This window comes from Nannobrachium achirus, assembly GCF_963921795.1.
Source record: "Nannobrachium achirus genome assembly, chromosome: 1".
In the NCBI taxonomy this organism is placed as follows: domain Eukaryota; kingdom Metazoa; phylum Chordata; class Actinopteri; order Myctophiformes; family Myctophidae; genus Nannobrachium; species Nannobrachium achirus.
This window is the reverse complement of record NC_137810.1, coordinates 37,813,892-37,838,688: the sequence shown is the minus strand read 5'-3', so window position 1 is coordinate 37,838,688 and position 24,797 is coordinate 37,813,892. Positions and strand designations below refer to the sequence as shown.

Sequence of the window (24,797 nt, the reverse complement as noted above, 5' to 3'; positions counted from 1 at the left end):
TAAATGTTTACCATGCTGAAATGTCATCTGTATTGTAACTTAAAATTAAAATATTTAAAATGGTAAAAAAATGGTAAATGGTGCATTTATATAGCGCTTTTATCCAAAGCGCTTTACAGAGATTGTGCATTACATTCACCCATTCACGCACACATTCATACACCGGTGGCGGAGGAAACCATGCAAGGCACCAACCGGCTCACCGGGAGCAATGTGGGGTTCAGAGTCTTGCCCAAGGACCCTTCGACATTAACTCAGGGGGAGCCCGGATTCGAACTGGGAACCCTTCGGGAACCCTTCGTGCTCTAATAACGGTTTCTCTACCCCTGAGCTATGCCGCCCCTGAGCTACCCCTCTACCCCTGAGCTATTTAAATATATCATGTCAGACTGAGTTGTTTTAGTTCAAGCATAAAAGTTACTTTGTTCTGACAGACAAAAGCATCAGAACTGGGATGGTATTTTGGAAAGTAGAATGAGCCAGGTGGCTTCAAAACGAAACATTTTTGTACGACTGATATTCCATAATTAACGAATAAAGGGCAATGCCTTTTGGGAATGCATGTCCCTCTGGCTACCCGTTGTCAGTACTTTGCAGTTACTCATCATACTTGGGAGGCTTTTTTTTTTTTTTACTCGTATGGACATCACAGACGGGAATGACCTGATGGCAAAGAAATGGACACAAGCAGACTTTTGTGGATTAATGGATTTCTTGGCAAACGCTGATCCATCACTTCACTCCCTCTGGTCTTCTGTGATTCCGTTTGATGTCAATCGGCCATACCAGTTCTCCATATGCGGGACATGCACGGCACACACAACACAGATTCTGTGCATTTATATACTGTAGATGAAGGTATAACCTTTCAGCTTAATTAAAATATGTAATTTTATCAAATGAAAATGTGACCAGGCGGTATAAATTGAGCCTATATGAAATTACAATACTCCCAGGACTCCGTTAACTAAAAAAGAACTTTATTTTCAAAAGATGATTAACAAAAGTGAAAATTAAATAGATTTTACTTGAGTAAGCACTGAGATTTGACTGCTGTTTGCCAATGATGAGCTTATTTCTTACTCAGAGGCTTCAAGACAAACAACACTGTTCACTTCAAACTGTAGAATGTACATCCACTGACACTACACGTTACTGGTGTCGAAATGCCAGTCCTAAATGGACTTTTTGGATAAAGACAGGCTTCTAGAGCAGGGGTCTTCAACGTTTTCAGGCCAAGGACCCCTTAGTTGAGAGATAATGAAGCAGGGACCCCCACAACCTTTTCATAGATTCTATATTGTTTCATCGTTTGACCGCACAATCATCGTGTTTTGGATTCATTTCAATTTGTGTTTTCAGATATTTAACCACTTGAGCCGTCATTAACTAATAAACTTGACCTTTCACTCTGTACTTAGTCTGTTCTTTTTCCCCTCTACACCAAACCTCTTAAAAACCTCCTAAAATAGCCGATCTACAAGCTCACAACACCTCGCAGCACGAGGCGTTGTGAGCTTGTAGATCTGCTATTTTTGGCTACGGTTCTCTAGAATATGGACACTTTGGTTCAAGTTGTTAATATAAAAAGGATTGGGAGATTTGGAGGACCCCCTAGGCCGGGGTCCCGGACCCCCTGTTGAAGACCCCTGTTCTAGAGGACACCGACAATGTAAATAAATACATCATAAGGCAGTGGACAGACCAACAACATGAATAAATGAACTCACTTTTGTTACAGTTATTTATGGCCTAGGTATTCAACATAAAAACAAAGTTCAACAGACATACACACAAAGTCCATCAATAGTTATAAAAAACAAAAGAATGTTCCTGAGTCCAGGGTCAGAGGTGAACTCAATATGATGAAGACAGTGTCAGAACGCAGCCTGGGAGAAATAGGCGATCAAATCAAGGGCACTTCCTGTCCACACACTGCTTCCCCCCTTCCTCATACTCCTGTTTGGAGATCCACATCTGCTGGAAGGTTCCCTAGGAGACAAAAGGCATGTTTTCATTGCAGTTCCGTAATTTTTCCGGCAAAATAGATAATTATAATTAGCATAACTTGCCGGGAGTTTCGTTTTTTTGGGTGTTTTCACATGCCCTCATAGGCAGCAAAAATGCTGGTAGCGCTCGTTTTCACTAAACCATTGAAGCGGCATGAAAACCAGTGTTGCCAGATTTTGTGAGAGAAATAAGCAACCAGGTGTACGAAAATAAGCCCCAAAAAGTGATATTATCTAGGCCACACAAGCACTTTAAAACTATACGCATCGCCACATCAGCTAATTGAAAATTACCGATCTACAAGCTCACAACAAATAAAACGAAACCAGCAACTATCAAATATACAAGTAACTTTACGGAAATCAAGTCCAGAGTCGCTTATAATTAGCAGACATGGCAACACTGGCAGCTTGCTTGCTGGAGTGAGTCGAGTGCTGCAGTTCGTTATATGTCTCTCATTCTTTCTCTCTCAGTCTCACCCTAAACCCTACAAATGGATTTAACAAGTTTCAAGACTTATTCTTCATGCAACACATAAGGTTCAGAAAGGATCGCTTATGCGTTATGCAACGTGTTGTTGCACTTGTGGGCTTGTAGATTAGCTGTGTTTTGTTTTGTTTTCTTTTTCACGCGTCACCATACGGATGACCAAACCCGATGCGCTGCTCTGTAAAACACTTTTAATCATGATTCATCAGTCATCACAACGACGAGAAACTATTAACAATGACGGAGCTTTTTGAGTTGGTAAAGCTTCCAACTTTCACCACAGCATAATGAGCGCATTGTGTCCCAATCATACTAAAAATAGGCCAGATACAATGTTTTAACTGTTATTATTGGCTCCTTTCATGCACCTGCTTGTAAAAAAAACGTCAAAAATAACGGTATGCGTTTTCACTGTGGGGAAATTTCTTTTCTCCCGGTACTTTCAGCAAAAATTACTAGGTATTTTGCCGTCAAATTTAGGACTTCAAAACTCCCAGAACACAAAATAAGTGGCCGTTTTCACATGGCGTGAATTTCAAAATTGCCTTCATTTTTGACAAAACTTCCAGAAGTTTTGCTCAATGAAAACGGGGCAAAAGGTCACATTTTCACCCCCACTTAAATACTGACGACTGATAATGTTTTTGATTAAAATTATTATTATACCACTGCTCAAAGAAATGAAGGGAACAAAATGTTCCCTTAATTCTTTGAGCTTTTTTTTTTTAGAAGTACTACAGTATACTATACTCAAATAAATTCAAATAAATTAAGAGAACATTTTGTTCCCTTCATTTTTTTTGAGCAGTATATATTTAATCATTGTGGTACAAGTAAATTAAAGAAATGAATCTCTAAACGACTGCTTTTACATCACTCTAAACTGCTATAGCAGTTCACTCCATTTATTGTCCCAAATTAAATACCAACTGCCTTTACTTACTAGTGATGCCAGGATGGAGCCTCCTATCCAAGCACTGAACCGTCGCTCCACTGTTGTGTTGTTAGCGATCAGCTTAAGCCTCATGCTCTGTAGACAAGACACCATGTTAGACTAGCAGAACATTGTGTTCCAAAGGCTCTTAAGTTAAAGTATAACAAATTTTATTTTCATTAATTTTGAGACTTTTTTAAATTTCTTTTCAGTCTGATGCTGGTAGAAATTTTCCTTCATTTATAAACGTGGGAAATGCCATGTATGAATACTTTTGTAGATGTTTATTTGCTGGACAAGATGGCTCTATACAAGGTGATGGTTCATAAAGTCATATAAACATTGAAAGAAAAGAAAGGCATTCAAGATTAGGAGGACATTTCGAATTTATGTTTTGCACACACACCAAACTGTTATATCAATATCAAGTGACAGACAGCGTTGTCAAGTACTCACAGGAGGGGTCTTCTGAGAGAGTTCTCTGTTTAGTCGATCAGTAAAGCCCTGAATAAGTGTGTTTCCTCCTGTCACCACCACGCTGCCATACAGACCCTGAGAGAGACACCACATAGTAAGCAATTCATGTTACCAAACCAGTGGTCTGGCAAGTTTAGCCCATTGTCTATGTGACTCATGGTTACTTGACATTACGGCTGACCTTTTTCTGTGGTTCGTTTGATTTTCGGGGGAAGCCAAGTGGATTTAATTAATTTCAGTACGGGATGAAACACAATTTGCAGACACTTGAAACTAGCTTGAGCTAGTTAATCCAACACATATTTTAAAAATCTGTTATTGTTGCGTTTTAATGCATTTTAACCACTTATAACATATGTACTTAAAGTTCCAGTTCCCACATCCAAACTTGGTCAGAAATATAAATGTTTGATCAATAATGGCCCTATTTAGTATTTTTCTCAGCTAAATATTTTTATTTATTAGGAACAAACCCTCATCAATATGCTAATATACTTTCTAATATAATTCCGATGAATCTGTAATGATTAAAATGGAGTTTGAAGTTACGATGGATTTGTATAGAAGGGGGCGTGTCTGATAAAATGTATATCAAATATTAGAATATTGTGAATCAAGAAATTAAAAAACTGTCTGGGGTACTCAAAAAAGCCAGAGTAGATGTTAAAATTACTCCCAACATGTTTGAAAATGACACCAAGTACTCTATACACTGTAGAGTAGGAGATACTTTGCTGCACCCCAAACCCACGTTTAAAAAAATCCACTATAATTACCGGTCGAATGTCGATATCACACATCCCCACACTGGTGGTCACCACGTGGCCAACTCCTAACATGGTGTTACCAGACAGTCCCTGTGGAAATCAAACAACATACACAACAGCTTTACAACAATAGAATGGACCTCTTTCACACCAGAATACCAGTGGTTATATGAACTTATACCCCAGGTTATTACCCAGGTTCCCATTATTTTTTTATTTATCCCATTATTTATATTTATTGATATCCCCATAGGGGAATCTTAGATCGCCTCATATAAGAACAGAACTGTGTTCCAAAAATTAACACACCACGTTGGCGATTTCACTCATATGAAGCATCAACTAAAGGTGGAAATGTACACATTTACCCAAAGAGTAACACAATAAACACTAGAAACGAGTCAAACAAAACCCAACAACAACATTTTCCATGAACGCGGCTGGTAGGGAACAGTAATTTCAAACACAACAAACTGTCACGGAAGTGTAGTTTCATATGTTTTCCGGCAGAATAACTAAATGTTCTCCAGAAACAGGCTGTATCTAATATGAATGGATATCATAAACGATGGTTTATGTTTGGAATACAGCTCTTATATGGGGATAAAAAATAAAAACGGGACCCGGGGGAATAACGCCATCTTCGATTTCAAATGGACTTGGACAAGTATCCCTATTATTTTACTCACTCGCTGTACCTGATTAGGTGTTTTGACAAAAAACAAACCACTCCAAGACACTTGTGGTGCTATTTGATAACATCAACCTTATTCTGGATTAAGCAATATTTGTACTGTAGTTCAGAGTGCCAGACATGCTTACCTTGGCATTAGACGGGTCAAACAGTCCCTCTGGGATCTTAAGTCTCTCTGCCCCAAAGTCACAGTTGTAACCATTAGGCAACTCATAGTGAACAGTGGGCATCTGGACTGCTACCCTAAGGAAAGGAAATCGGGTTAGGTTAAACACTTTATTTTATTTTTTTTAGAACTACTGCTCTAAACAACGTTCTAAATCCTCCTGAGTTTTCTGAAAAACTATATACAGTATATAGCTTTTAGAAGGCGGCAACCTAAAGGTTGGGGACAGATGTGTAGGACCACCAAAAAGGTGCAAAATAATGTTCAGAAGGGATCTCTTATAACAAATCAAAGAAAAAAAAAGGTTCCGGCACTTCCAGCAAAAAGGATGCTCTTTTGTTATTCCCTTCTGCTACAGCTAAAATGACACAGATGTTTTCCTTGTTTTAATGGGTTAAGGTGGATAACTAGGAAATGTATCAACTCTTCTTAACTCATTTAATGCCAGCCTATCACCACTAGAGGGCGCCCAGTGGCCAGAGAATAATAGAGATATGCTGGTAATGCATGCCCAAGCCCTGGAGCCATGACTTGCCAGAACACTTTCCTTTGTGCATGTACAGGAAGAGGATGAAGTTAGCTTGAAGTTAGCTATTGGCTACCAAGCATTTTAGATTTAGATTTTCGTCAACTTAGCCATGATTAAACCTTGCACACCTCATGCATGGGAGAAAAAACAGAGAAAATGAGCTCTAAAGATCCTGGATTGCATTGGAGTGGATGGTAAATATCAGCAAATATCGGCAAATATCGTCCTCTGTAAACAGAGGACAACATTTTTTCTTTTTTTTTTTTTATTAAAAAGCCCAACTAGTTCGGGATTGGCACTCTGGGATGCGATAATAAAGCCGAACTAGTTCGGGATAGGCACTCAATGAGTTAATTAACACAGCTAGAATTGAAATCTTCCAGCAGAGACACATAGCATAATATGGTTTTAGGATTACATTCCATATAAGTCTTACTGTTCATCGTATGGCGAGTCTGACACCTGCAGCACAGAGGCCTGGAAGTCCTGGATCACAGTCTGTAGATGGCAGGGAAGAAAAAACAGCACATGATCACCACAGCACTTTAAAGCAGAGACCACATTTTGATGGTCTACATCTCGCCTACAACTTTCCTCCATCTTGAATCGGTCTCTTTCTCCATTTCTCCAGTTGACTACTGCAGTTTTAGGAGTTTTATTCTTGAAGTCTTTACTTAATTAGTAATTAATGCATACAAATCTTTTATTTACACTAATGTCTCATCATCGGTGGCAGCATTAAGGTGTTTGACCCAATTGTGAGCTTTTCCAGAGTCAATATCTTGATCTACACACGCTCACAACACATATTGCATTGTGAGCTTGTGTGTTTTTTTCCCCCCACGTCCCCCATTTTTGCAAGTCACCATTGCACAACAAAGTGCAATGGTGTGGTTAATCTGTCTCATCGATTTAGCCGATAGGAAATCTTATTTGTGTCATTTGTTGATATATAAGAAATAAATGTTTTTTTTAAACCTTGCTTCTCGACTATTTAAGAATTTTCTATTTTCTTTTTTTAGATTGGTTATTGGTTCTAACTTATAAATGTCTATTTTGATACATTTTCAGCCAATTGCCCAGCCCTAGCTGACATTCATCAATACACCGTTTTGTCCAAGAGTAGTCATCATATAATTTAACAGCAGAGTCAGACAGGCGCGTTGCTTACATTACACATGTAGTTATGCCAGGAGCGCGTAACTTGAGGTAGTTTCTCTTTCTTCTTCCAGCTAGCCGGTGCGCCCTCACGCACAGCATCCTGCAAGGACAAAGAAAGTGGTTTTGGGCAGTGGCTAGTCTGAAGACGGCCATGAGGTACGAGTGCATGGAGGTGAAACACATTGCAGGTATAACACAGCACAGATGCACACAGCCACTCTGACCTGGGCACATATCACTAGAGCAGTTATACGGCACGATCACCAGTACAGTTAACAGCACAGATACGAACAGCCATTCTGGGTACATACAGTACATATCACTAGTGCAGTTTACAGCTCAGATGCACACAGCCATTCTGGGTACATATCACTGGTACGGTTATAGAGTACCCAAGTCCTGACGTCACTCGTTCATCCCCTGGGTCGGAGCTTTTTCTATATGGAAAATAACATTGGGTCATCTTAAAATCGTCTCAGATAAGCTTTGTGGTCCAAAAATAAACAAACTGTCTATGCGATATTGTCGGGGAGGTGCCGCTGTATTGTTTACGATAGTCACTCATATTTGATACAGCCCGTTTCTGGTGAAAATTTAACTAATTTGGCGGCAGTAACATTATCATTTTTGTCAGTTGATTCTGGTTTATTTTTGGAACAGTTTTATTTGACGAGATATTTAAAAAAAAGTCTATGGGGATAAAAAAAAAAGAAACACAGCCCAGGTAGGATGTGTAAATTACGTCAGACTTTGGTGCTCTATACAACACAGATGCACAAAGCCATTCTAGGTACATATCACTAATATGGTGAACCAGATAGTGAGGTGCTTGTGCTTCTGGTCTTTCTTTAAAACCATACTGTGTAACTGTCATTTCAGTAGTCTTATTTTGACTACACCTGTCATTGACAGCATTTGTCAATAGGGAAAGAATGTTCCTAGCACACAAGAATATTTTTTAATCCAACAGGTCATCAGAAACAATATTTATCATATCATATACATAAATAAATACATTTCCAGTGCCTAAGTAATTTCGGCATGAGTTTTTTGGGGGCTTACACTCATGATTATAACTGTTTAGAGAAGTTGTCAAAAATACATTTATGTGAACTGGTTATTGTGAAAACTATACCAGTGAAAGATGAAATCAAAAATGACTTTTGTTTCATTTAATAAGTTACACAGTATGGCTTTAAGATATTAACTTGTGTTGAGAGTTGACATAGCCAAAATCATTGCATGCCAACAAAAATCCAGAAGATATGTTTGATCATCATCTAGAAATATGTAGTGTGGTTTAAATGACAGGCATAGGGTGAGCATGTGTATACAGTATACACAGCATGTGGGTATATCACAAACACAAGCTCGACACACAATGGATCCATTTGCAGCGTGCAGCCATACACAGTAAAAGTAAAATGTCTGAAAAGAAAAATGAAGCACTCAATCTCCTTCAAAAGGGGCCATGCCTAGAAAACATATTTGTGAAATAAGTACTTACAATACACCTCCCACCACCGTGAGATAAATAGTCAGTGAGATATGAAAATGGTTTTGACTTACTTTAGCAGGTCTCACCTTTGATGCAATCATGTAAGGAGGGACTATTTCAACACTTAATTCTTGAAATAGCTCTCTACATTGCATGCTCATAAAGTCTCCAGCCAGAGGTGACTTCACAATGCCTATCAGAGGGAAAAAATAAAACAAAGTTACTAGTCATTGTAGACAGAGCACAATGAAATATCGTCCTGCTCATCTAGACTAAGATGAGCAGATCTGTGTGGCTGCCTGGCATCTCCATTTTGGTCATAGGTGAACCTGGGTGCATTCGGAAAATGCGCACTCAACGCACTGGTGTGCCATGTTGTCGTTTGTTTATTCGGTGCACTTGGTGCGTTGTCGTTCGGAAATTCAGTGCGCGGCACACCGGTGTGTTGAGTGCACGCACTCACCGACCCTACTCAGAAGATGGGGTTTGGCAGTGTGGTGCGTCGGTGCAGTGTTTTCATTGGTGAGGAAATGACTGCAAAATGCAGCATTTGCAGCTTAATTGGTCGTTTGGGCTTGATAGTTTCACACGCATCAACGTGTAAACTAACAGCAGGTATGCCAATGTTATGAATTACATCTCCTTGCAAAATCAACGTTACATTAGCAACTACTGCATTTCAGAAAGTTTACCTTCAGACTTCAGAGTTCAGAGTGAAAAAGCGCACAGCTTAACTGGTCGTTCGTAAACAAGCCACACTGAACGCACTCTACAACGTCACGCCCACTGCACTCACCACACTGAGCACACACCCGGTGCACATTTCCGAACGCACCCCCTGTTAGTTCACCTATGCCCAAAATGTTTGGTCATAGGTGTTTTTTATAGTGTTTTTTATTATTATAATTTCAACCCTTAGTCTCTTTCTCAGAGCTGTTGTGACCACTGGTTTCAATGGGAAATTCCTTAGTGTGGCAATTATTCTCAGCCATTGCTGAAAATATCAGCCTATAGATGGGGACATGGAGTCATTACGGGAGGTGCATTTGCACAGCAGGCTTGAATCTTAAATTTTACAGTCAGTTCAGAATTATTTATGTGTGCATGAGGTGTCTAACGGTCCAAATTAAATCACCTTGCAGTAGACACTGACGTAAAGGCTAATACAGGACCCTTTAGACAAGAGTCACTCAACAGAAAAGACATTCTCAACTTGATGACAGTCACCTTGCTGCAGGACGTAACCGTCATGCACAGGAATAGCTGTGGTGTGTGTGGCCCCGCTGTCCAACACCAGGCCCGTGGAACGCCCGTTGGCAAAGCTGAGATCCTCAGAGTCAAGGAAATGTTACAGTAGATATTTCGACGAACAGAGATCAGTAATCAAGTCTAAAGAGCCGAGTTACATAGATCCTTCAATCTCCCATCATATGAAAACTGATGACCTGCGATCAAACGTGCCATTATAGAATGTGAGCTTTGTTGCCATGATTGGACTGCAGGCGGGAGGGAGTGACGCAAAAAGGATACGAAGACAGCACCGCTGTTTTACAAAGGAAGAAAGCAGGAATGTTGTAATGTTCGAACATCAGTTCTGTCAGCTTCTCCCGCTTCGCTCGCGTGTTCCACTGCAGACACACAGAACAGATCATAGTACCATTTGCATTAGATCACAGTATTCTTTGTCACATAAGGTTTATCGGAGATTCAAGGTACACAGGAGGATAAAAAATACCAAGTACAGTACAATAGGGGTTGTTAGAACAACATACACTAACAACAAATAGTCTCAGCCCCATCAGTTTTGAAAGGCATCTGCCACATGGTTTATTCTTTCACAGCTCAAATAACCAGTGTTGATCAGGCTTATACTTACTGAAGCTTCTGACATGAGCACTGGGTGAAGACTGGGCTCGGACTTGAAGTGCATCTTATAGGTGTGATCTAGAATGGCCTGGAAGCTGTCCCAGTCCTCGACTGCACAGGGAGGTGGGACAGAAAAGAACAGAGAAAATATGTTTTTGTTGCTCTTATGCGTATACTGCTCTTGTATTTATGTCGATGCAAAAAAGCCCACCTTTAGCCATTGTACTAACAAGTTTGAGTTGGAAGAGATATGTTAAAATTCTTTAACTATATAATATCAATCTATCTTTATTTCAGACTAATATGTCCATATAAAGTATGGACTATACAGGGGACAACACACAACAGGATTAAAAACTAAAACATAGAAAAGAGGTACATCTAAAAACCATATATTACAGATACACCCTCCAATGTCTCCAAAAACAAGAAGAGTACCTAATGCTGCTCTTCTTAGGCATGGTTAAAGCCATTATGATTACATTTTTTGAGTCCTTCAACCATGTCAAAAAACGACATCAGATTCCTGAGGACAGCATCTAGAGTGGGAACATCACTTCTTACAAACAATTGGCTGGCACTTGTCCACCTCAGGAGTCTCAGCAGGATTCTAAGAGCATCATTATATGCCACCCGCAATCATAATTACACATAAAATGTATGCGACAACATGTTGGCGTGTGCATTAAATTTACAGTACTGTCTCTGAACATCATCATCATCATCATCAGAGGTCAGCCCTAATGATGTGACCCAGATATTTGACCTCGTCTACAACTTTGAGCACCTCTGCCAGATAAAAAGAGGTCATCCACACTGCCAGCGAGTGAGCGTTCCAACGGCGATGTCGCACAAAATACTGTCCTCATATGGAGCGTCGCCATTGCGTTGCGATGTAGCCTGAAGTGAACTTTTTTTTTTTTTTTTAGTATTTCGAGGTGGGACATGGCCATGATACCTCGCTCAAATAGAGACTCTGCGAGCGAACATAGGAGGGGAGGGCGATGTCGCTGCACAACACGTTGCCGCTCGCGGTAAGTTCCCATTGAAACAAATGTATTTTAATGAGATTTCATCGCTCGCGTTGCGGGCAGTGTGGATGAGATGTTACGATACTCTTTAGTCTTCATAATCATGACTACACTCTTTTTGGGATTAAAGTTGATATATCAAACTATGTCACTATATACTGAAAAAACAGAGGTGTGGATTAAAAAAGGTCTTCATCAGGGGGTAAATTAAAAAACTGCTCTATAATGTTAAATATAATATATATAAATTAAACAAGTCCTCATCCATGAATGAAGGAGGACAGTCACACACTGCTCAACAGTTAACTTGCACAATGAGAACCTCATTGTTCATACACCGACTACACGACATTCATTAAATACATGTTTAACGTCAACCCCCCCCCCCCCCCCAACAAAACCAACGGCAACCCCCCCCCCCCCCCCCCCAACAAAACCAAGTGACCTTCAACCTCATAGGCACATGCCTGCAGAAGGACCCACGTCACACATAAACGTGCACCTTTTGGCATCATCATTGGGTCAGATGGCAGAGAAAATAGAGCAGTGGGGGATAATTTGAGCGACAGGCACCAATGTTCCAGGTCATCTCTCTAAGGGGGTCTGCAGTCCCACAGCTCAGTTCTGCCGCAATTACGATTGGGGTCACAGTCTTCTCTAAATAGACCCACAGCTATACCCCTCCTGGACTGGATTTTTGATTAGCATAGTCAGCTACAGTATGTCAGTATGTAGGAGACAATGCTTCATATCCAGTGACACTTCTGAGGGGACAGTGCACTCTATCAAACAGCAGCTGTGTTTAGACCGAGTACAACAACTTGAGTGTAGAAAGTAAACATTCATTCAAATAAGCATACTTGATCAAATACCACAATAATTGGGTAAGCAAAGTAAAGAAACAGGACATTGCTTATTAGTAATGAATGACTATTGTGTTCCCCAAAAAAACGAATTAAAATACAACACTAGGGGCCCTATTATGATCCAGGTCTTATGCCTTATGCCTTAACTTCTTTGCCTTTTTTTACTATTTTGTTTTAGTTTTTTAAATATTTCAAATAGCTGATCTGCAAGTTCACAACGTGCAGATGTAGATCAGCATTTGAAGTATTTAAAAATATGTTTCAAAATAGTGAAAAAAAGGTAAAGAAGTTAAGGCATAAGGCATAAGACCTGGATCATAATAGGGCCCTAGATCTGAGACGAAAGCAATGTAGTTGTTATACATAGTTGTCATCTTTAAAGAAACCAATATAGTATGGAGGAGGCGAAATGTTTATTTTGATCCATTTGAAGCCAGAAACAAAATGGTAGGATTTTTATGCTGAGGTTACAATGATACTGTAAGTCGGGCAGGGACTGTAAGTCGGGCAGGGAAAGGTGACAAAAGTCTGCCATGAGTGCAATATTGCGATCCTCCAAAAAGATGTTGGCTGTAATTGGTTCTTCATCAGACCAAAATGTAAAAAATGTTTAGGCTTGCATATCACAGAGGCAAACATGCACAGTTGTGGAGTTCCACACTATAAATGCTCATCTGAAGTATTGTAATAGCTACCGACTGTACCACAACAGTACGCCGTGTGTGAACCATTTTCAACAATAAAAAATATGGGTTGGCAAAATGGGCCATTGTGTCACATTCCAAATTCTAGCTTTCTGTGTCAACTCCTTAGTTAAACTAGATTTCTAGGCGTTACAGTCTTAGTAGGACAGGACTACAACAGTTTATCTTTGAGTCTGTGAAAGCTACTCTAGGTCTCTGCATGTCTCCAAGTCACTCTAGAATTCTACATTAGAAACGTATAAACAAACCAGAAAGGAACCACAGAATGTCACTTGTTCCCCTATATATTAAAACTAGCCTGGGATCGCTTCCAATTTCGGGCTTTTGATCCGGTCGGGAGCGGATGACGTCATTTTGTAGTCAAAACGGACTACAAAATGACCAAACCGGAATCAGTTTATGGGCAAGTAGTTGGCGCATGCGCAAGTAGCTTTGTTTTGGGTTAAGACTGATTACGGTTTGGTAGTTCCGGCCAAAGTGTAGTCCGTTTTGAATACAAGTGACGTAGGATATTATCCGGTCTAGACCGGATCAACCAACCTGTTTAGTAAACTAATACCAGGCTTTCCCCCAGAAAGCCTGGTGAAGCGATGTTGTATGAAAACAGGCATAAAAAAAGCTTTAAGTGAAAAGGAAAATCTTTTGGAAATCAATACACATCTGTATATCGACATAGAACTGTGACATAAAAACAACCGTTTGAAGACTCACTCATGCCATTCTTGAGCGGTGACATGACCTCCATGTTTTCTCTGGGCACCCTCAGCTGGTTGGTGTCAATGTAATAGGTGGTCCCGCTCTGCTTGCTCTTGTCTCCGTCCGTCTCCATGGGAGTGCTGCCATCCTCTCGGTCCAGAGTCACACCGATGACCGTAGGAAAGTCCGCCTGAACCAGGCCCAAAACCCAAATAAGGACAAGATGAGTCAGGAGTCAGGGCAAAACCCAGTCTGGTGAGTTTAGATGAAGTTTGTGTTCATTAAATATCAACAAGATCACTTCATGCTTTTGATATAGGTTAAGGGGGAAAGACCAGCCGTATCGAATGTAGTTGTGATTATGTGGCTGACACAATATTCGTTAGCCTCAGTATGTCAGTGGTATCATTGATGTGATTTCTGCCCATGTTGTTACTTGGGGACGCCCTCACACTGACGAACACTAAGAGTTGAGGCATTACATTTTATATAACAAGGTTCTATTGTGAAAATAGCAGATCTACAATTCTACATGCTCCATGTAGATCGGCAATTTTCACAATTTCTGGCTCTCATATTTGACAATTTGGCCAACGTTTAATTTGTCATTTTAGACTGAGGTATTAAAAAGTCATTAAATTGTCACTTTAGAAATGTGCATAAACCCTCTATACACTTAAACTTTATGTTGGTTTGTTTACTGTTGAGTGAGAAAACAAGGTTGCACATCAAGTTAATCATCTGGGGACCCCCAGAATTATTTGGTGACCCCCCTGGGGGTCCCGACTTCCGACCCACAGGTTGAGAACCACTGACTTAGGTAACTGACTAGTCTAGAATGCTCAATATTATCTTCGGCTTAGCAGGCCTATATACACAAAGCCCATAACTCAAGCTTTAGATTGTCTACCTCTCCCAGAACCAAAAGGGGAGGCATATAAAGCACACACACAAACACACACACACACACACACACACACACACACACACACACACACACACGCTTGTATAGCCTTAACCTCCATAGTACACTGGTGTCGCTTGCCAAAAAAAGAACAGATCTAAAAGGTAACAAGCTGCAAGCTTGTACTGTAGATCTGCTATTTTTTTTAAATCGTGAAAATTAGAATTTTGACCCGATTCTATAAGTGTCTTTTGAATCCTTCTAAGGAAAAACCTATGTTTCTGTGTCAGCAATCTGGCTGGCCATCGTCAAAGAAAAGGTCCCTTTCACTTAACTGGAGCTCAGTTAGTCTGTTCTTGAGAGACTAATATGTCTGTGGTTCTCAAACTTTTGCATGTGAAGGACCCCCAAAATGATATGTATTTGGCCACGGACCCGCATCTCAAAATATTCAGTTCCAGGGACCACCGAGAAGCAAAATATTCAAAGATTTGCACACATTTTCACGACTTTTTCAAAAATAGCAGATCTACAAGCTTGCAGCGCTGTGAGCTTGTATATCTGCTATTTTTCACTGGTTAAAGCATTCAACAATTCTAGGCCTAAATGGGTTAAATCCTTGTGTACCATATATAAGGTGTTGCGGTAGTGTTCAGCCACCTCCACTATTTCACGCACAGAGACTCGCTGTCTGAAGTGGATCTCTGCGATAATTGGCTGAGCAGAGGTGAATCTGAGGTGAACACTGGCTACTGACAGAGGATCATTTGCTGACTCTTGCGCACGACAGCAGGGATGTCAACCTTTTTACATTTTTGATGTGAGACAGACATGTCAAAAACACTGTCTCACGCTCCCCAAAACATCTCTCATTTCAGCATTGACACTGTGTGTGTGTGTGTGTGTGTGTGTGTGTGTGTGTGTGTGTGTGTGTGTGTGTGTGTGCGCGCATGCCATGCACATCGTGCACGATCTGTGCATGGATCATGCACCAGGCGTGTGTACACTAGATCACAGCTTTCAAACAAAAGAAAATCCCATTGAAAAAAGACGCTTCCATCGCTGAGCTCTATCTAGCAGTGGTTACATGATAGCTAGCGTTAGCTGCGCTATGCTACCGCTCCCGAACCGGATACAGAAACCTGATCCGGCGGAAACCGGAAATGAGACCGGAAGCATATTATAGCGATTAAAGCATATTACATTCTCTGGTTTATCGTGCCTGGCAGAGAGAAACATAGGCTTTTTCTTTGGATTATCGGGGTGAGGCAGTAAATGAGTTAAATAAACCATATCCCACAATCTTATCCAGCAAACCTTTTTTGTCGCTCCTCCACTCTTGAGATGAGACACGTTGCATTTTGTACTCTTGGCTGAACTGAAGCCTATCCTACAATTAATAAATGGCTTTAATTGAAAGGTGATGAATTTACTTTTACTTGCCATGTAGCCTACTGTATCGGGTATCGGTAAAGTATCGGGAAATATCCAAATGTATATATTGGATCGGATCGAAATTGAAAAAACCTGTATCGATGGGTTAGGGATCAAAAAACAAAATCAAAAATCTACTAGAAAATCGACTCATGCTCACCGCGACAAAAAAGAATGTGAGTCATGAGTCGTTTTTTTTTTTTTTTTTTTCTAAAGTTTTTCCCCAAAAAATGTTTTAATCGCTTGTTCAAAAACGTTATAGGCATTAATGTTTTCCAAAATGTGAGAGGTGTGTGTGTCTGTGTCAGAAATGTCTAAATGTGTGTGGCCATAAGACCCCACCATCCCTCTTCTACATATCAACTACTGTTTCACTACGGTTTAGCATAGTATATGAAACAGACAAGTACCCATATCTTCCTGGGACACAGTCAAGACACAGAGAAGCAAAGATCTCAACTCAATTTATGCCACCTGTCTCTAGAGTGATAGTCCTCATTTTTCTGAAGATGGTGTTCTCCCCCCATGGGAAAGTAAAAAGTCACAGAGGAAGAGAAGAAGATACATAGTTATTAATCAGGTCATTTTGCTTGGTCCACTTACCTTGGGACAATCTTCTCCCGCATAGCCAGCTCTTACTGAATACGAGCCAATATCAAAAACCAGAGCTCCCACCTCATCTGCAGAAGAGACGATAGAGCAATGAGACAAACAAACATACATATTACATTATACCGAGATGCAAGACATGTCTAAAAGACGTTCTGGGTGCGAGTGCAAGTCAGTGTATCTGAAGTGCCTAAGCTAAGGCCTTAGAGCTGGCCATTTCTGACCTCTGTTGAATCTATGCATTGATCTATTCTAGGCAACACACTGTTGTTGTGCAGCTCAGTGTGCAGCTCATTCATTGATCACCACATTCTCTGTAGATGCATATTCTATGGTAAGAATATGGCTTTACGCAATCAACTGACAGAAAGCAACTCTTAGATCCTATTTTCAATATCTGGAATCTAGAGTTGCAATACCAACCCTTGACAGCACATACATCCAAACAGAAAAGTTATATCTGATTGTTAAGTGACGGAACGCTTAAATGATCCTTTTTCTATCTGCAAAGTTTTTGTTTCCTAAAAATCCACCGTAGACATAATATGAGCTACTTTCTGTCAATAAATTCTGTGCAGGTGATTCTTTTCTAAGTGTTGGGAGTTTGGAAGAACTCATTTTCAATATTGCAACGTCCTGCTGCCTCTTGCATAAGTTGCATTATGTGCAATTTAGAAACGCTATATACGCACTACGCATAAAGTAGTACGGTGGATTTTTATTAAATAAATCATTGCAGATAGAAATAGGATAATTCAATCTTTCCGTACAGCTGCAATGTTTCAACTCTAGATTCCGGATATTAGATTCCAAATATTAAAAATAAGATCTAGAGGGCGCCTGATGGAGGGGAAAGGAACTGTTTGGAATAATGGTTTCCTTCGACGCGGTACGTCCAACCAGGTTAGCTCCCCCCTGTCAGGTCATAAGAAGCGGCCTGCTCACTCCTCATGCACTGAAGGAAGCATGAGCTCAGTTCGGGGCTCTCCCCTAGCCTGGCTTAGCCCGACTCTATACTAATGCAGCTAAATAACTGCAGTATAGATCCCCACCTTGTTTTAACATGGTTGGATTGTGTCTAGCTGAGCTAGGCTAGCTCTCCCCAGGTTGGCAGAGGGAGAGCAGCGCCCAGGATTACAGTTTAGGCAATTGGCACTGGGTGAAAATGGGTTACAAAATCGTGGGATAAAAATACATAAGATCTAAGAGTTGCTTACGGCTAGAAAGCATTATGGAATAATTATTGAGAACAAAGCGGTAGAGGTGTGCTGAGCCTTGTGGCCCATCACCAGATGACCTTAGCTCCTTTGGGGACCCTGTTTACCTTTTTTGTATTTGGCAATAATGCCGCCTTCACACATACAAAAAAGGTAAACACTAAACAGGGTCCCCAAAGGCACTACAGATGACTTCAATCTTCTGGATTGATTGATTGATTGATTGATTGATTGAAGACTTTATTAGAAGTTTGCATAGGAAAAGGTACAGTTTCATGACAGTACAGTTCACTGGTACAAGGTCTACTAAAAGGGGGAGGCTCTCTCCATTCCGACATGTCGCCACTCCGAAATGGACTTCTTATTGTCGGAGTGGCGACACTCCCCATGGGCCTAAGGTTTAGGGTAGGGGTAGAGATAGGGTTAGTGTCGGAATGGAGACATGTCGGAAAGGAGACATGTCGGAGTGGAGAGATGCACCCACTAAAAGGAAATCCATGAAAAGACTAAGCTTATTTCCACTGGAAACCATTAAAGTATCTCATATAACATTGAATGACAGACAAATAGAACACAGTACTATGCAGTAGATATGTAAAGAAAAAGAAAAAAAGAAAACAGTAAGTCTAAACAAACAGTATATACCAGTAAGACTCCCTAATCGGGAGATAAGCGACCGTTGGTCGCTTATCTCCATAAATAGGCCAAAAAGTAGTTTGTGCAAAATCGTCCTGATGGTGGCGCTAGATGGGACAGATGCGTTGTGATTACATGACTGTAGAGATACTGTGTACTGGTGTGCATGATTTAAGTAGACACACCCACAGGCAGATCTTGATAGTGGACCCAGGTCTGTTTATTTAAGCATGGAGGCTCATCCTTCCTGGACTCCCTGGTGTGAAGGGGTGTGTGTGTGTGTGTGTGTGTGTGTGTGTGTGTGTGTGTGTGTGTGTGTGTGTGTGTGTGTGTGTGTGTGAGAGAGAGAGAGGACAGTGGCAACATTCCTTGCCACTTGGCAGGTCACACATTATGTTTGAGAGAGAGAGAGAGTGTGTGTGTGTGTGTGTGTGTGTGTGTGTGTGTGTGTGTGTGTGTGTGTGTGTGTGTGTGTGTGACACAGAGAGAGCAGCCCCGTTGGGGTGGTCATTTGGTCATTTTTGCACATTTGGTAATTTTTTACACCTGGGGGTCCCCCAGGGACCTGGGGGTCCCCGAAACTCCGGGGGTCCTTGGAGGTTGTAGTTTGGCAGGCAAGGAGTGTGTGTGCAAAATCTGGCATGGATCGGGGCAACGGTTGCAGAGATATGAGCAGGGCAAAAGTGTGACGTGTGACGTGTGACAGAGTGACGGAGGGAGTGACGGAGGGACAGCCGGTGGAGGTTTGGATAGTGTGCAAGTAACTGCGACCTACGGTCGCAACAAAGAAGGGGCAGGGGAAGGTAGGGTTGGGCTAGGTTAGTTTTTTGCCAGACCCATGAAATGGGTAGGCCTACATAAGCAAATGTCGGTCTGTTCCTTTTCTATATAAAGGGTATATATGATGATGACATGATGATGACATGCCTACAAAAGGCATGATGTCATAAATGATGATGACAGACAGGGGGTCTGGCACAACCAGGTTGACCTGGTCTAGTTTAGGAACATGTCCACCAAACTGCACATGTCAAATACACGGTAGAGATTTCATGTAAAATCCTGAGTGTGTAATTACCAATTGATAACTCAAAGAGTGTACAAAATCTACAAATGTAAGCAAATGGTTCCGGATTTGTACACTCTCAAGAGTAAAACACTGGTCTGGATTTTTGTTTTAGTGACTTCTGAGGCACGTTGTTGCAATTTGATGATACTTGGGCATTTTACAGATAACCTCGTTAGGTTACAGTAGTTCGTTAAGAAGGGTCGTTAGGCCAGCCCACTTTCATTCATTCGTTTATTCATTAGCCTGCTGCCTGCTAACGGTACCCACAAGCTGGCTCATTATTAATCAAAATGTAGAAAGACAAGACAGTTCATTTAAAAAAGTAAAACTTTGATAGCTACTATTCACCTATCCAGTGTTTACAGTGAGCAAAGTACTAAACAGATTTGGTTTCCATGTATGTTGTTAGCAAAGTAGCCTGCTAAAGATGCTAGCTAGGATTAGGAATATAGCATCACAGCGAACAAAACGGAACAACGTGGTTGAAATAATCATTTCATTATATGCTGTCCTGGAAATGCTACTCACCGCCGCCATACACTCCGCCGCTCATCCTTTAAATATTAAAACAAGGTTGTTATGCTTCTGGAATCTATTACTATTACTAGAATAAGAGCGTTGAACGGCAATCACAACAAAAGAAATGCATTAACATGGATCAACCTAACTGGCACGAGTATGGATCACACTGAGGCAAGATATCCAACCAGAATAATCCATGGCACCACTGCTTCCGTTTAGTGATGACGTCAGTATCAAGTGTGTGTGAGAGTTCACTGCAAAAGCCGATCAACTCCGATCAGACCAAATACCATAGAATACCGGAGAGTTGTCCATATCCATAGCATATGGAGCGGATTATACAATGTTTAGTTACGTTTACTGTGTAGTACAGTCGATGCATGGCAGGAGTGGACAGTTAAACTTTATTGAATACTTATATAGCCTATTGTGAAAAATATATATGAAAATACGGCCGTACAGTAATGAAACTCTGCTAAGAGGATAACAACTGAAAATGTATGTAATGGCAAACACTAATTTACTATGAATTTAGTTGTAATAATAGCCTATAGAGTATAGACCCATTTGGATGAGGTGGTCTAGGCCAAGGGATTGGTGGTCTCAACTTACTTTGCTCTTGTCTTGCGACTCGCGTTTAGAGAATGCAGTCTGTGACCCTGTCAATTAGGCTAATCAATCATCAAAAAAGGTGTTCAACAACTTTTTATTTACTTTAAAACAATAGTTTATAACATTTGTAATGTAAACACCAATCCACAGGACGTATCCAATGGACACGGTGTTATTCTTATTATTATTATTTTAATATGATTTCATTTAACCACTAACCTTGCAGAATGATTCCCCGGCCCTTGCGTTTTTCTTGATCAGATGATCACGAACGTAAACATAAGTTTACCAGGAGTGGGGTTTGAACCCACGAGGACTATTGTCCATTGGATCTTAAGTCCAACGCCTTAACCACTCGGCCATCCTGGTTGCCATATATGGTCATGGAGTTTGTTGTAAAAGAACATATCTCTCAAAAGAAACTGATTTCACAGTCTTTTCGGCAAGCGACTCCATGTCTATGACTTTTGACTACCAATACCAAGTCCAATACCATATGCGTCTCATTCTGAGCGTGCGAGGCGATGTCGTAGGCCTAGGCTAGGCTACGTCAGCAATTTTCGGCCAGCAACACCGTCGTACAAAGTTCCAAAATGTTGTGAATTTGTAAACCTTTTGTGTGCTGATGGAAACGGCTGGGTTTGGCACAATACAAGGACATAATCTGATCTGTTGTCTGTAAAGCCTAAAAGGGACCGTGTATGTTCCCCAAGTTCTGTGTATCGCGTCTGTCATTCAATGTTATATGAGATACTTAATTGGTTTCCTGTGCAAATAAGCAGAAACGCTTACTATGATCTCATTTTAGTTGACCTTGTATCAGTGAATGAAACTGTACCTTTTCCTATGCAAACTTCTTATAAAGTATTCAATCAATCAATCAATCCCCACTTACCCTCCCAAAAAAGGTCCTGTTCCCCAGGTTCTATGTTCCTCCTCACTTACCAGTTACCACCACAAAAAAGGTTCCCCACTCAAAAAAAAAAAAAAAGGTTCTATCCCCGCTCATCCAAAAATGCAGGAAACATAACTCTAAACACACACACAACAGAACATAATGGGGAGAAATTATGACGAATACTAGTGGGTCAGGAGGGAACTACATCTGGGCACCATATTTGTGTTATGACTGGGCATCTGGACGAGTGGGGTAGGGACATGTGGGCACTTGGACCACTACGAGTGGGCACCTAGAAAAGTAGGCACTTAGGGATGGAGACATCTGGGCACTAGGGGCACCTGGACAACTGGACGAGTGGGCACTGGGCACCTAAATTAGGATTGCCCACATTCTTAGTGCCCAGATATCCCACCATTTCCTGCATTTGAGTTGGGAACATATTATACCTTTTTTTTGGGGTGGGGAACATAGATCCTTTTTTGGTTGAGCAGGGAACATAGAACCTTTTTGGGGGGAGGTTGTGTGGGGAACATAGAACCTGGGGAACATAGAACCTTTTTTGGGGGAAGTGGGGAACATTTAACCTGGGGAACATAGAACCTGCATGGGAACATATAGGGAGGACCCCATAGGGAGGTCATTTGTGTTAGTACAACCAAATTATAATGATAGAAAGCACTGCAATTTGTTTGATTGATTCAATACTTTATTAACAGTTTGGAATTTGTACAGAGGTACGGTTTACAATGATTGTTAAAGGATAACACAAAATGGCTAGGCCTAGGGGTTTGTTTCCATTGTGGTCCTGGATGCAAAATGCCTGCAACACTCAAACTGCAAACAGCCAGCACACAGTGAATGTCCTTACATAGTTTTATTTTACCTCCAGAGCAACAGACCCGTTTCAACAGGTCTTCCTCAGCATTGTCAACCCGCCAAATTATAATTACATTAATTTAATGGCTCATTATTTCTATAATGAACTGGTAAATTTGTCTCTTCGTGAAATTGCTTTGTTTTTGTTTTTAGAAGCACCGGACTCAGAAAACTCACCAGACTAGAAGCACAGACCTAGCTTTTTGATGGATTGAGTACAAAGGACCCCAATGGAAACAAGCCATAGGCTTTCTTGGGGTTAAATCCTCTCAGCAGACCTTGTATTGAACTGTACTTTCCTGTGATTTTTTCTGCAAACTGCCAATAAAGTATTCAATCAATCAATCAATCAATCAATCAATCAATCAATCAATCAATCAGTCACCTGAATAATATTGCATCATGACTATAAATTAAACTCTTGCATGTGAGAGCAAGAGCAAGAGTATCACTATTCAAATGTATACAGTATGAGGGTGTATAACAACTGTCATCAAAAAGACAATACACTTCAGAATTCTTATCTCTTTAATAGAAATACTCTTCCATCCTCCATGACCAATTTACCATCACCCCCCCCCCCATCCCCCCCCCCCCCCCCCCACACACACACACACACACACACACACACACATCCTCCCTCCCTCCTTCCCTCCCTCCCTTCTCTCCTCTTCTCCCCCCTCAGCCCACTCCCTCATACACCAACTCAATTCTCCACTCTGTCGCTTTCTCTCCATAATACAGCTCCTGGCAACATCTACTCTGAGCTGAGAGTAAGAAAGGAAACACGTCGCTCGCTGTAGCCTACTACTACTCACAATCCATGCACTTTAGGAGTAGGACGTATGCGGAATACGCCCACTTCCTCCCTGATCTGTTTTCACTGGAAAAAGGTAAAAAGAGAAATATTACAAAATGTGTATAAATATGCCTTGCGTTTCTGTGTGTTAATTAGTGTCTAGTGGTTTGTTGTAGGCTATCTCATTCACGGGCAGCAGCACCATTGCTGAAATCTGAAATCAAAATAAGAGTGCCATTTCCCTTTATAATACAGACATGTAGGCTTATTATTTATTATTTATATTTTAAAATGTTTACATGGAATATAACCAAAGAGCAATGTTTTACCAGTGAAAGCAGTGTTAGAAGCTTGGCTCAAAACATGGATGGAGACACAATCTAAAAGAATCATTAAGTGCTCCTGCTATATAAATAACAATGTTATGTGATATTTTGACAATGGGTTGGAAACAGACCTGTGTGTATGCCACAAAGTGTGTGGGTGGGTGCATTTGATTTTATCTAGTGTTTTGAACGTGGGGCACACACACCAATATGTCAACTACTAATACATTATATATCTAATATCACAGTGATTCAGCTGTGAGATGAGCCTTTTGAAGATAGTAGAATTAGCACACCAATCAAACAAGCCACAGGCATAAAGTCTTTGTGATGGCACTGACATTTCTAAATGCACTGTCATTCCTAACGATTGGGAGTTTTCTATATGACTTGAATGAGTCACATATGAGGAAATTTACAGCAAGTTAATTCATGTTCCTTGTTGTTTGTCGCACCCCTGATTTAAGGAAGTCACTGGGATTCCCCTGGACTGATATGCTCTCACTTCTTCTCTTTCCATTTCCTCTGCAAACTCTTTTCTCAAACCAAAGCTGAATATCAGGCATAGCCTACTCATACTGCAGTTACTCTTTAATTTATATTTTAAGGAAGTGATATATGAAGAGATGGAGAAGGAATTTGAGCACCATGTGTCTTTGATGGGGCACACATTGGTTGTTGTAGGGACTAGGGAGCAGTGCTATGACATAGCTGTTAGAAGGCCATGCTACAACACCATTTGCCCCCACATTTTATTCATTACAATTATTTAACATAAAAAAGCTAAAATATTTCATGAGACAAATTCTACTCAAAACTAAATAAAAAGTGATAAATGGACATCGTTCAAATTGTCCACAGTATGTGCTTGTGTGCATGTTTCTGTCCAGCTGTATTCATTCTGATAGATACAGTACTTGGCCTTTCACATCGGCAAACTGGGATACACAATCGCTGTCACGCTTCTCAAGAGTGTGACTCCAACACTACACGAGAGGCATTAT

At 40.7% G+C, this 24,797-nt stretch overlaps 1 protein-coding gene across 2 annotated transcripts; it reads right to left on the bottom strand.

Annotated features, from left to right (window-relative positions):
• Positions 1–959: 959 nt before the first annotated feature.
• actl6a (actin-like 6A) lies at positions 960–20,421 on the bottom strand. Of its 2 annotated transcripts, none has more exons than XM_080725265.1 (14): positions 20,286–20,421; positions 16,830–16,906; positions 13,904–14,078; positions 10,602–10,702; positions 10,256–10,353; positions 9,953–10,047; positions 8,797–8,918; positions 7,238–7,327; positions 6,503–6,564; positions 5,500–5,614; positions 4,687–4,767; positions 3,890–3,985; positions 3,443–3,529; positions 960–1,992 (listed from the first exon to the last, which is right to left on the bottom strand). In XM_080725265.1, the coding sequence occupies exons 1-14, from the start codon at positions 20,308–20,310 to the stop codon at positions 1,912–1,914; spliced, it is 1,305 nt and encodes a 434-aa protein (XP_080581391.1). In that variant the 5' UTR covers positions 20,311–20,421; the 3' UTR covers positions 960–1,911. The 2 variants fall into 2 exon arrangements, with proteins under 2 accessions (XP_080581391.1, XP_080581392.1); XM_080725266.1 differs by having other exon boundaries at positions 8,812–8,918.
• Between the last annotated feature and the right edge of the window lie 4,376 nt (positions 20,422–24,797).